Source organism: Chiloscyllium plagiosum, unplaced genomic scaffold (genome assembly GCF_037043375.1).
Source record: "Chiloscyllium plagiosum isolate Xiang-an unplaced genomic scaffold, Cpla_swu_hap1 HiC_scaffold_22, whole genome shotgun sequence".
Classification (NCBI taxonomy): Eukaryota; Metazoa; Chordata; class Chondrichthyes; order Orectolobiformes; family Hemiscylliidae; genus Chiloscyllium; species Chiloscyllium plagiosum.
This window is the reverse complement of record NW_028270160.1, coordinates 48,753,664-48,767,634: the sequence shown is the minus strand read 5'-3', so window position 1 is coordinate 48,767,634 and position 13,971 is coordinate 48,753,664. Positions and strand designations below refer to the sequence as shown.

The 13,971-nt window shown below is 41.0% G+C and overlaps 1 protein-coding gene across 1 annotated transcript; it reads left to right on the top strand.

Annotated features, from left to right (window-relative positions):
* The first annotated feature begins 3,031 nt into the window (after positions 1–3,031).
* LOC122561067 (interferon-induced protein with tetratricopeptide repeats 5-like) lies at positions 3,032–13,222 on the top strand. The gene is made up of 2 exons (XM_043712430.2): positions 3,032–3,167; positions 9,744–13,222. Exons 1-2 carry the CDS (start codon positions 3,163–3,165, stop codon positions 11,224–11,226), a joined length of 1,488 nt encoding a protein of 495 aa, XP_043568365.2. The 5' UTR covers positions 3,032–3,162; the 3' UTR covers positions 11,227–13,222.
* Positions 13,223–13,971: the final 749 nt, after the last annotated feature.

The window sequence follows — 13,971 nt, the reverse complement described above, 5'->3', positions numbered from 1 at the left end:
CTCAGATGCTGCCTGACCTGCTGTGCTTTTCCAGCACCACTCTAATCTTGACTCTGATCTCCAGCATCTGTGGTCCTCACTTTTGCCTATATGCACAAGATGTAGGAGCTGCTTACTTCAATCTCTGGACCATGTCCGATATAGGACACTATGTTCCTTAGGTTCTGTGGGGAATGGGAGGAAGGAATGAGGCCCTCATTACTGCTTCCACGTGTACAATCTGATAGTGTGTGCACCAGTTGGCATGAACAGCAAGCATCTGATTCAGGAAAGCAAGGTGCAATGTCAATATGGGCTGGCTTCCTTTCTGGGGGCCTCCATGTCTCAGTGTTATGAGGACACTGTTCAAATGTGATGTGTATGTGTGTGTCTGTGACTGCTGAATGATCACTTTAATGAGGAGCTGCTTTGTTTCTGATATTGACCATGCAGAGAGGCTCACTGGGCCAGTTCCCCCATGGATCCAAACACAGAAGCTGTGGCTTCCTGTCCCTGTGCCCACAGCACTCGGAGCTGCTGTATGAATGGATGAAGGAGTGCAACAGGAAGCGCTCGAGCCAATGTCAGCCACCAACGGAGGGAGATTCCCACTGCTTACTGTGGAGCTCCCAGCTATTGGGGCAAAGATCTGTCCAGAAATGTCTGCAATCCAACATCTTCTTCCACTGGGGGGCACTGATGACAGGCAATTGCGCCTTGACATCAGGTGCCCAGGTAGGTCATGCCTGGAGTTGTGGACCATTATGACTGACACAAAGATCCCTGCCTCAGACAACTGGAGAATGCACAAGGTTATGAATGGATGATGAGAACCTGTTAGAACCACAGCATTGTGCTGAGGAAGAGTAATGAGGGTATTCTTCAGTTGGAAACAGCACCTGCAGCATCCCACAGTGCAGTTGTTTCAGCCACAATACCACAGGAAGGATTTGTTTATGAGAGCATTCAATGGAATTGAGCTGAGTGATGGCTATGTTCACTGACTGTAATTGCATCAATGCTGCTGAGGCCAGTATCCCCTGTATTTTCTGTATCCCTTGCCATTGCCTCTAATTCAAGCTGCTTCATTTGGAGTTGAATTTTATCCATTTCCAATAATTCTGAATGCCTTCCTGGCAATTGTAAATGTTGAGCTATTGGCCACAATTATCTCCCCTTTCATCAGAGACACAGGCACTCCCAACATCAGCTTGCTCATCAGGTTCTGAAAGTGTTGCCTTGCTCACTTTCTGTAAAACACTGGAAGTGACTTCCTGTGTGATTCCTTGTATGATCCCAACCACAAATGCAACTTAATCGTTTGACCTTTTAAAAATACATGGTTAATGACAGTTAATCAAAGTTAATTATACAAGAAGATGAAAGCCTTTACAATGTCTGTTGCTCCCTGATTTGATCGCTACAAAGTTTCATGCTAATATAGGTGCTGAGGAAAGAGTAGCTATCATTCAGACAGGGTTAGAACATCATGTGTTGTTAAGAATGGTTAGCATGTGTACCTTCATTCTTGCAGTTCCCTCCATTTAAATAAAGGGCTGCTTTTTAATTATTCTTGCAGAAGTTAACAAGTTCGCTTCTTCCCACAAAACTCCATCTTCCAATCTCGTGTCCACACACTTAATCTATCTCCGTTCCTCGCAGACTCCTTATGGTCTCTTCAAACTTATGCCAACACCCACTTTTGGCCATCTGTAAATTTCAATTCCTTCATCAAAGTTATCAATAGTCTAAGGCTCTCGCCCTGAGCCTGTGGCACTCCACTTACTAGCTTGAAAATGACCTATTCATGGCCAATCATGCTGGCTTGCTTTGCCTTTCTAATCATCGTATGCCACACTGGTTCCCTCCATCACACCTAACCTAGGACATTACAACGCCATCATCTTCAGCATTAGCTCAGCTCCCAGTGATTTAATTAACTTATCACGGTGCACTGCCATTATCTGTTACTGGAGCCGTGTAACATGATCCCGGGAATGCATTGCAACACTAAGTGAACCACATAACTGCCAGAATAACGTTCATAATCTCTGATTCGAAAATCAGCCTTAGCTGCCATTGAGTTTTTTTTAAAAAACTGTTTAGCTGTCGTTTATCTTCTGCCACCCATCACCCCAACCCCATTCCAGCGTCTCCCTTCACCCAGACTGCGAGAGTCTGCAGTAAATGGCCTTTCCTCGGGGATTGTCCCAGCGGCTCTGTATTGGCCAATCAGGACCTCAGATGGTTTGCTGAAGGCTTGGTGAAGCTGACAACTTCCAGGACAGGGAGACTCCCAGTGACAGGGGCTGAGATCTGAGTGAACGCTCTGGAGGGGAGTCTTGTATGTCTTTATTCACTGTCCATAGCGCCAGCACCTTTAACCTGCACAGACCTAATACAGATGCAGTGTCCGCTTCACAAAAGGCCTTCATCATCCCCCTGTTTAATTCTCCATCCACTCACACTCCAGCCTCTCACCCTCACTTTCATTGACTGTTCAAGGCAAACTCAGTAAAATATTATATAAATAAACTATTTATAGCATGGAAATAAATAATTCTGCCTGTACCTGGGTCAATGAGGGGAGAGTGAGTTTAAAGTCAGTGAAATTAATATTACGTCGATGGGTGGGGGTGTGGAACGGTCGGTAACTTCAATTTGTCCAGTAACCGGAGAGCTTTGGATGAGGAAGCCAACAATGAAGGAGCAGCAGGGAATTTCTGATGCAGCGATAGGCTTTCGGAACGCATTGAGCGTGCTAGCCAAGAGAATAGGGCAGCTTGCCGAAAGAATATGAAGAATGCTGAAAGTGTTTTTCATTGAAGAAAATATAATAATGTGTTCCTTTAAAAAGCTGAATGACGGAGGCGGCAGGATGAGTTTAACAAAAAAGAAATCTTTGGCTCTTAGAGCTAAGGCTATGAAATTAGGCTCAATGGAATACTGTGTGTCAATTCATAATGGTCTCTGGCACCCTTCCTCCATTGAAAGGTTGCTCATAAGTTTCGTTTCCTCGCTTTAGTTTCTACGTAGGGGGGAAATGACTTCACTCAGTTATCACGGGATTAATATATTAGGTTGTAAAACAATGTAGCTAGACACTCACATTGATTATCCCAAGTTAGAAGCCAATTTGAAGCTGAGAAAGGAATTCAAAAGGATTTCCATCTGATTAGTATTATGAGGTAAACACCATTGGAATCTCTTCAGTGTCAATATGGATATGTAGACTATTGATGAACGAGTTTGTTTTCTGAAATAACGCTTGGATTATTTGTTAATGTGGGAAGGTGTGATGCTAACGAAGACGAGTAATTGTTAGAAAGCGTTAGTTGCATCGAGTAATATTTGAAATTAGAATTAAATAAGCTTCCAATTTGACTTCAGTAATACACTAGATTAAATTTAGGTTTGATGTTTGTATTCTGTTAATGCACTCAAATTGTTTTGAGAAGGAAATGTTGCTTTATGCTCAGTGATTTTCGAGAAAGGATTTACTTATAAATCATGGAGAGTTCACAGCGTGAACTGGGACAGTTGCGAGTGAATGTAACATGGAATCGGGGCAGTCCAGTTTAAAGTGAACATGAGAAAGACTGACACTTGTTGAAATTGGGAATGAGTGTGGGGGAGATGAAAACTCACATAAACTGGGGAGAAAAGCAGCTGCTTTAGTTTGACTTGAGAAGCAAGTGCGGAAAACCATGACCTGTGCGAGGGGTAAGAATGTCAGTAACGATTGAAGACTGAGAGAATCGCCGCTAATATGCGTAAAGTACAGAGGAAATAGGGTGGGTCCCATATTTCGAAGTTTATATCGAAGTATTTGCTAATATTGCTCTCTCCGCTTCACTTTATTTGTAGGCGAGATGCAACAGTAAGTAGTTTATTAAAATAGCCCTCACTAAGTAGATGTTAATCTTACTCAGTACAATTGACAATGGAAAATTGCTGGCAGGGATGGAATTGAAGTTTTGTTTCCGTTTGTTTGAGGAATTCGAGACTGAACACCATTGAGTTCACAAATTTGGAACTCCTAAAGTTGACTTGCAGGATGTCTGAGCAATCTGACAATGTAGACATGATTTAGAGATGCCGGTGTCGGACTGGGGTGTACAAAGTTAATCACACAACACCAGGTTATAGTCCAACAGGTTTAATTGGAAGCACACTAGCTTTCGGAGCGACGCTCCTTCATCAGGTGATTGTGGAGGGCTCGATCGTAACACAGAATTTATAGCAAAAATTTACAGTGTGATGTAACTGAAATTATACATTGAAAAATTGATTGTCTGTTGAGTCTTTCATCTGTTAGAATACAGTGATAGTTTCACTTTCGTGTGTAAATCACAAAACCCTTTTTTTAAAAGTTGCATCCTCGGGTTAGCTGTTAACAATGGTGATAGCTAGACAATATGTTAAAGGTGTTAACCCCCTGTGTTCTCTGTCTATGACCTGATGTTTAGATTGATTCTAATCTAAAAAGTGAGACAACAGAGTTTTACATAAATTCATGCAGTTTTTGAGCAAAGTGCAATGTAACTCTGCAAGTACAAATTCACCCCACAAAATATATGTGTGCATGTGTGTTGAAAGCTAGTGTGCTTCCAATTAAACCTGTTGGACTATAACCTGGTGTTGTGTGATTTTTAACTTTGAAAATGTAGATATAGTGTATTATTATTCTGATGGAATGAGTTAGCATGGTACATTTTGGGGGAAAAAATGGAGCTGAAGACCTATTTGGGAACAACGGAGATTTCAACTCTGACAAAGGGAACTGGTGTAGTCGATAATGAAAGTTGCCCATTTAGCTGAAAGTCAATCAAACTTGTAAAGGCGCACTAATGTTTTCCTCCTGTATCCACCCAATGTTGCCCGTAGTACCAAAGGACTGTTCCGAAATGTATGTAATTACAACATGAGAAAGAATGAAATTCTACTGAGAATTGCAATCCAAGCAAGGAAGAAACTGTCACTTAAAATTATTACAGATTATGCTGTCGAATTGAGGAAAATCTCTCGCAGCAATGGAGATGGCAGAATCGTAAAAAAAATCAACCTTAGACGTTTGTAGGGATCCAAAGGAGTGTGCTGACGAGAAATTACATAACCATGAGCGTAGATTAAGGCTGTCTCCTGTGGGTTTGTGTCATTTTCCCACCAGGTTTGAGAAACGGTATCACCAGCACACAGAAATTGTCTGTTTGAAACCAGCTGCATTTATTTTTAGTATCCAAATATAGATACAATTGTTGAAGAATTAGTGAAATGTTTTAAGAAGTGTTTCAAAATGAGTAATGACTCAGTCAGTGTCCCTTTCCTTCTGTGGTTAAGCGGAAGTTTTTATTTGTGGGGGTGGCACAGTGGTTAGCACAGCTGCCTCACAGCGCCAGAGACCCGGGTTCAATTCCCACCTCAGGCGACTGACTGTGTGGAGTTTGTACATTCTCCCCGGGTCTGCGTGGGTTTCCTCCGGGTGCTCCGGTTTCCTCCCACCAGCCCAAGAGCAGGTTCGGTGAACACTGGCCATGCGTAACGTTCGGTGTAGGGGAATGGATCTGGGTGGGTTACAGGTCGGTGTGGGCTGAAGGGTCTGTTTCCACACTGTAAGTAATCTAATCTAAAAGCCTAGGATGCAATCATTGATTTCTTTGAAGTGGAAAGGAAAGAGTATTTGGTCAATAGCTAAAGCAATTGGATAAATGTTAGATCTATCCTCAATATTACTAGTGTCAAAACTATTAAGGTTTTGAGAAGTTGGTCACCAGAGGTGCTGGTGTTAAATCAGGATCCACTGCTTGAACGGAGTCCAACACGACCTAATGCCATTTTATCTCCCAGTATTGAATGTCACTGATGAAAGAAGTATATAGATTGTGGAAAAGGTCTTTGTAGAACCATTTGCTCCATATTTCTCTTTGTCACGCGCTAAACAATTTCCTCTGCTGCCCTCTCTGCTTGGAAGCTGCAAGGAAAGTTTGTTCAGTAAGGGCTGTTGGCAACTGAGCATTAACACACTACACAGTAGACAGAGTGCAAGAATCAAATTTGATGGCTGGGAAATGAAACATACCCCTAAGAATTGAACCGGAATAAAGCACGAAGAGAAATTTCATTCATGTGATATCTTGTTATACCTCACAGGATAATCTTTCAGTGATTTATTTGTAAATGCAGTCACTGTTACTATGTGTAGAAATCTAATTCTAATCCTTCCCTTCCCCTCACAACATCCCTCCAACTCCTGACTTCCCCAGACACCCCCAGAAACTGTCTCAACAGCCCCACAATCCCACTCCATCAAATCCTGAGTAGATTTTCCTGGTCCTGCAATCTTCAACAAATATTTCCCCATCTCTCCCTCCATAGTCTTTCCTTACTTTACTGTTGTCCTTGTCAATCAAGGTGGTGGGGGTAGCAGGTTTGGAAGCTACTGTCAGAGGAACCTGGCAAATTATGATAGAGTATTTATTTGTGGTGACTGTTGTTACTCCTGTGTATCAGTGGTAGAGCCACTGATTGTTTAAGATGGTAAATGGGTCACAATCAAAGGTATTGCTTTATCTTTGATGGTGTTCAGCTTTTTGAGTGTTGTTGGAGTTGCCCTCATCCAGGCTGGAAGGAATTATCCAATCACATTCCTAACTTGTGCCTTGTAGATGGTGGACAGGCTTTGGGAATCAAAAGATAATCTCAACCTCTGACTTTATCATGTGAATCAGAGTCTTCATGTGGTTGATGAACTCAGGGCATAGAGTCATAGAGTTATACAGCACAGACCCTTCCATCTAAACAGTCCATGCTGAACATAATCCCAAACTAAACTAGTCCCACCTACCTGCTCCTGGCCCATATCCCTCCAAACCTTTCCTAGTCATGTACTTATCCAAATGTCTTTTAAACATTGTAACCGTGCCTGCATCCACCACTTCCTCAGGAAGTTCATGCCATACGCAAAGCATCCTCTCTGTAAAACATTTGCCTGTGGTGTCTTTTTTAAATATCTCTCTTCTCATGTGCCCCCTAGTCTTGAAATTTCCTATCCTAGGGAACTGACACCTACCATTAACCCTACCTATACCACTCATGACCACCTCCTACGCTGTCAGTTTCCGATCGATGATAACCATCAGGAATTTTATAATGGGGATTACCCTTACTGATAATGTTAAGTTGATATCTAGGGCTGATAGCTAGATTCTCTCTTGTGGAAGATGATCATTGTTTGGTAAAAGTATTATTTTCCCTCTATTTGATGAATAGGTGTTGCTGAATTTGGGAATTACTGTTTAGTTGTTTAACACATTGCAAATGTAACTGAACACTGTGTAATCATCAGGGAGTGTCTCCACTTCTGACCTTTTGATGGAAAGAAGTTCATAGATGAATCCGCTGTAGATTCATCTATGAAGTCCAGGACACTTCCTTGAGATCCTGCAGCAATCTCACAACTTAAAATTCAAATTCTCATCAAAATTCAATGCTTCACATGGGGAGAAATTCAGATAATGACCTATATGTTCTGAAGGTGATTTATTTGATGAATAATAAGCAAAAGGCATTTTAAAAACCTGTGCTGATGTTCAACAGTGTACACTGTGTTATAAATAACGAGCACAAAATCTGAAATGGCTTTCATTTAAATCATCCACATTTGAGAAAAATCAATGAAATTGAATTTGTTGGAAGATATTAAGCAGGTTTGTTATAAGGATCTATTAGATTTCTCACTTTGCCTATCACTGTAGGATTATCTCAGTGAAGGTAGAAAAGGAAACAATTAAACCTCATCAGTTTGACTTGACATTGTGAAATTTTCTGATTCTGATGTGTGGTAAAATCTTTAAAGTTTTACTGATATTTTTATCAGGATAAATGTGTTGTAACATCATAGAGTCCTGGAGTTTTACAGCAAAAAAAAAGAGGCCATTTGGCTCATCATGTCTATGTTGGTCATTGAACAACTATCTCTTTTAATTCCATTTTCTGGCACATTGCCTGTAGCCTCTCAGGCTGCTTCATAAATGTCTCAAGTTTCCAGTTTGACCATCCTCGCAATGAAGGAAGTTTTTCTCAAGTCCCTTCTAGAACTCTGGCTCCTTACCTTCAAACTATGACCCCTGGTTATTGACCCCAAACTAAGAAGAAAGATTTCTCTTTATCAATACTCTGTTCCCCTTCTAACATTTTACACTTCAGTCAGATCCCCTCTCAGCCTTCCATGCCCTAAGGAAAACAATGCCAGCCTATCTAGTTTCTCTTTGTAACAGAATTCCTCCAGCCCAGGCAACATCTTGGGGAATCTTCACTGCACTTTCTCTAATGCAATCACACATGAATTAAGTTAGGAGAAAGTGAGGACTACAGATGCTGGAGAGTCAGAGTAAAAAAAACAAAGCAGGTCAGGCAGCACCCGAGGAGCAGGAGAGTCAATGTTTTGGGCATAAACCCTTCATCAGCAAGGTTAGGCTAATTTTAAACTCAATTTTTTGCTAATATTAATTAATGTCATAAAAGTTTTTTTTGTTTAAATATCAGTGAAACAGACTCCTATTTATTTTCCAAATCTGCTTTAATGTTAAGTATCGATCCAGGGCATAGACATTATTAACAATGCCGATTGTGTCAGTTATAGTACACGGTGATTAAATACAACCTATTCATTCTTAATTCAAGTACATAGGAACACAGCCATGCCATTCAGCCACTCAAGCCTGTTCCACCATTCAATCAGATAATGGCTGATTTATGGCCTAATTCCATTAACCTGCCTTTGGCTCATATCCCTTATTACATTTGCTTAACAAAAATCTATCCATATCAGATTTAAAATTAACAATTGATCCAGCATTCACTGCCCTTTACAGGAGAGAGTTCAAAATATCCACCACCCTTTCTGTGTATAACTGCTTCCTAACATCTTGGAACAGTCTGGACCTAATTCTTAGACTAAGCCTCTACTTCAAGAATCCCCAAACCAGTGGAAATAGTTTATCATATCTACCATGTCTTTTCCTGTTAATACAGGGCTAATTTGTAGAATTTCTCTTCATAACTTAACTGAAGGACAGGTATCATTCTTATGAAACTCCCTCCAACTTCAATATATCTTTCCAAAAATATAACCTATTTTCTAGCTTAAATCTGACCGATGTTTGCAGGTGATGTAAGCATTCACAGAGAGTGATATTGAAGAAGTCAGGATTTATTTTGGCCAGGGATATGATATATAAAATATAAATATCAATCTATTGCACAAACACCAACCCAGACATTGTACTCTACTGTGCACCTGTACTTACATTCAATACATCATTATTCTTTTATTTAGTTGTCAGTGATTTAATTTTGTCTTTGAGGGAAAGCCTGATCTACTCACAAACACATCAGCCAGAATTAAAGACACAAGTATGAACTGAGCCATGTTTTTTGCATAAAATGTCAGCTATCACATGACACCATGTTACAAGCCAAAAGGTTTATTTGAAATCACAAGAATTTGGAGTGCTGCTCCTCCTTGGATGATGGACCTGAGGAGGAAGCAGCACTTCAAAAGCTTATGATTTGAAATAAACGTGTTGGACTATACCCTGGTGTTGTGCGGTTTCTGAATTTGTCTACTCCAGCCCAAAACTGGCACCTCCACATCATGTTTTTATAGATATGACAATTCATTTTGTAAACAAACTGGATGGGGTAGAGACAGTACTTCAGTTGATACCAGATGAATTTTGAAGAGAATTTTTATTTTCTTGCAGTGACACACAGGAAGATTTGTTGAAAGTGAAGCTTGATTGGCTTCAATGTCACTTCACGTGGACTCCACAGAAAGAAAATATCGACTTGGGTGATATGAAACAAAGATTAGAAGATTCAATACAGGCTGGTGTAAAATATCAAGCCAGGTCTTACAACCATCTCGCCTTTATAAACTGTCTGCAAGGAAACTGTGAAGAGGCAATTCAGAATTTAAAGGAAGCTGAAAGGATTCTGAGGGAGAGACATGAAGATGAATTTGAGAAAAGGATCTTGGTCACCTATGGAAACTATGTCTGGGTTTATTATCACATGGACCGACTGGAGGAGGCTCAGTCCCACCTCGACAAGCTGGAGACGGTCTGTAAACTATTTCCTGAAGCCTCTCGGTTTACAGCAATGATACCTGAGGTTTACGGGGAGAAGGGCTGGTCACTGTTGACTACAGCTGCTCAATATTATGGAGAGGCAAAGGAATGTTTTACAAAGGCCCTGGAGGAAGATCCTGACAACATTGAGTGGAATGTTGGCTATGCTACTGTACTGTCCCGTCTGGAAGGATTTTCTGGGACCCCAGAGAGCTGGAGGCCCATGGAATCAGTGACGTGGTTTAGACGTGTGCTGGAGTTGGATCCTGATGATTCTGTATCCATGGTGCTGTTGGCTCTCAAACTACAACAAAGCCGGAGAAACAATGAAGCACTCGCTTTAGTTGAACGAGCATTGGAGAAGTCCCCTGATCTCCTTTATGTGCTTCGATACGCAGCACAATTTTACAAAAATTGCAACAATGTGGAAAAGGCTGTGGAGCTGTTGAAGAGAGGATTAGAAATTAGCCCACACTCCACCTTCATACATCATAAAATAGGTCAATGCTACAGAATCAAATTGTATCGAGTGATCAAGTCTCTGGGCAGTAAAGATCCTCGCAATCTGGCATTTCAGCAGAAAGCTGAGCTGATTAATAAATGCAAGTACCATTTTGAAAAGTCTTTTGAGAAACGAATGCTGACATCTATTAAGGGCCACCTTGATTTTGCTGAAATTTGCTTATTAAATGAAGAATATGACAAAGCACAGGAAATCTACAGCCACCTCCTGACACTGGAAGGAATTCGTCCAGAGAATAAGCAAGCGATATGTTTAGCAGTCGGGTTATTTGAGCTAAATCACAAGAATTCAGAATCAAACGCCATTCGACATTTTCTGGTGGGAATGAAAGTCAATTATGCCTCAGTGGAACAGAAAAGATGCCGTGAAAACCTGGAGATGATAGCAGCAAGACGACTTCGCAGGAATCCAGGAGACAGTGAGGCCCTTGGAGTTCGGGGATTTCTAAACCAGCTGGATGGGGAGAAGAGTAAAGCGATTGAATGCTTTGAAAAAGCTTTAGAATTTGATCCTGATAATGACGAATATCTCAGTGCTCTTTGTGAATTACGCCTTTCCATCGAGGTCAAAAGCAACCTTCCCAACAAAAACTAAACAACTTTGTGAAATGCATTGACTCCCCAATCTATAAACACATTCAATTGGGGTTCATTTCTTTTATATACCAGAGGAAGCTTCTTCAAAGTAAGCATTTTATATCTGTTTCATTTTCCAAAAAGCCCTGGACCACACGCAGAACTAACGAAATCGCAATAATTTCCATAAAATTAGAGATTCTGCTGAGCGTGAATAAGCATAAAATAATATCAGACATGGGGAAATTAGTGTTAACTGAATGATAAAGATCCTGTCTTTAATTGTGGACTAAAATGAAAAATAGAACTACTTCAAAACTAAGGATTGCTGGAGGATTGCTGCATGCTTTGAAGGCAAGTAACCTGTAACTCATTGTAAATAAGGATTATGCAGCTGCAACAGTTGAAGTGCAGTTTGCAGATGAGCTGGAAACAAAGGAGGTGTGTACACAAATGGAGCTTAGGCTGGCAGCAAGTAGCTGATTGGTTTGTGGACTAGTGATAAAGGCCTTCTGCCTGCCAACAGCAATGTGATTGGTTCTCAGGTAGCTGAATAGCTTGAAACTATGAACAAGAACGTGAGAAGATATATTAGCCAAGCCATAACAATGCAGTTACACCCCTGGCATCTACCCAACAATGTAAAACATTATCCAGATCTACCCTGCAAACAAAAAAAATGTACAAGTCCAACCACCACCCCATCTGTCTACTCTTCATTGTCAATAAGGTATCACCAACATTGCTGTCAAGCATTACAAGTTTCACAATAAGCTGCTCACTGATGCTCATTCTGCATTCTGCCAGGGTCACTCAGCTCCTGATGTCATTACAGCCTTGGTCCACACATGGACAAAAGAGCTGAATTCCAAATGTGGGCATCGATGCAGGAGATCCTCAGGGAAACGTCTGAGGCCCAAACTTCTACAGCTGCTTCATCGATGACCTTTCCTCCATCACAATGTCAGAAGTGGGGATGTTCTTGATGGCTGCACAATTTGCAACACAATTCCCAATTCCTGAAATACAGAAAACAGTCCATGTCCATACACAGCAACACCTGGGCAATATCCATGATAAGTGGCAAGTAACGTTAGTGCCATCCAAGGCCCAAACCCCAAGAAGAGAGAATCTAACGATCACCTCTTAATAGTCAATGGTATTACCATCACTGAATCTCCGACTGTCAGCAGCCATGATGTTGACCAGAATCTGACCTGGACCAAAGTAAAGATCACATCTTTTTATCTTCCTTTATTTTGGATTCTGCGCTGAAACACAGAAAAAAACTGACTTTAAACTAGAACTGTGAAAAGAGTAGCTGCCCTATTAAAACAAGTTACTGGAGCCCAGTGTGAGTTGTGTTTCCGGGGTTGTTTTCTTCAAGCAGTGGGGGAAGATATTTGAGTCTCAGCAACACCAAACTTTGCTCTGAGAGAGACTACTGATTGGTTTTTTGATAAGGACCAATTGTGGAAGTCACTAGTCATTGCCATGACAACAACTCTCTGATTTGCTCCAGGGCAAGTGATCAGCTTGTGTGTGAACAATCCAGGGGCAGAAGATCTGCAGACTGCAAAAGACAGCATCTCTCCTTTCCTCCATTGCAGTGAAGAATTAAACCTTAACAATAGCTATTCTCTCCCAGCAATTGTTGTTTCTAAGTGGGGACTGAGAAAGTGAACAATGAATTTGTCAGCCGCGCCTTCTCCCCTCCAGCATAGAATTGAAAGCACTTGGATATGAAGATCAGAGTTCAGAAAGTTTTGGAAGAAATGAAAGAGACACCTCAGCGAATCATGTGGACTGGTGCTATTGAACCATCCTTCTGAATATTTTCTCCTTCACTCATAACATTCATGTTTGCTTGTTTGTTTGTCTGTGCCTATCTGCATGTGTATGTGATTAGGTTAGGGCTTCAGCTAATACAGCTCTATATCGATAATTCATATTTGCATTTGCCTGTAGTTGGAATTGTTTTATTTGTAATAAATAGTGATTCTCGTTAAGTACAGAAGCCTGACCGGTGTTTTCTGTCAACCTGAGTCCATCTGATCACCTCCATCTCCCCAAACTACAAGATAGACTGAAGAGTATGGATGGGTGCAGCTCCAACAACACTAAAGAAGCTTGACACCATCCAAGAGAAAGCATGTATGGCACCCCAAAAACCACTTTCAACAGTCATCACTACCAGTGCTTAGTGTAGCAGTGTATACCATCTACAAGGTGCACTGTTGGAATTCATTGGGGTTTCTTCTATAGCACCTTCAAAACCTGCAAAGTCTACAGCCTAGAAGGACAAAGGGAGCAAGTGTGAGAGAGCATCAGCAATTGCATGTTCCTCTCTGAGTCACACACCATCCTGGTTTTGAACGATATCAATGGTCCTTCTCTGTCACTGGGTTAAAATCCTGGAACTCCCTTTATAACAGCACTGTGGTTATTTCTATATCCAAAGCACTGCAGGCATTCAAGAAAGCAGCTCACCACCATATTTCCCACAGTAATTAGGGATTAACAATAAAGGTCTAGCCTGCAATGCATGTACCGTGAATGAATGAAGAAAATTTTCGATATTGCGATAAAGTGAGACATGTTGCTGACAATTTTTTATCTTACACTTATCAGGACAAACACAAAAGTCAAGTTTGAAACAATCACAATAATTCATACTACGAGAGAAAAAGAGTGTTGATTTGTCAGTAAGTCGGAATGAGCTGTACCCTTTTGCTATTTCTGATTAAATTGAGCCAAGCACTAG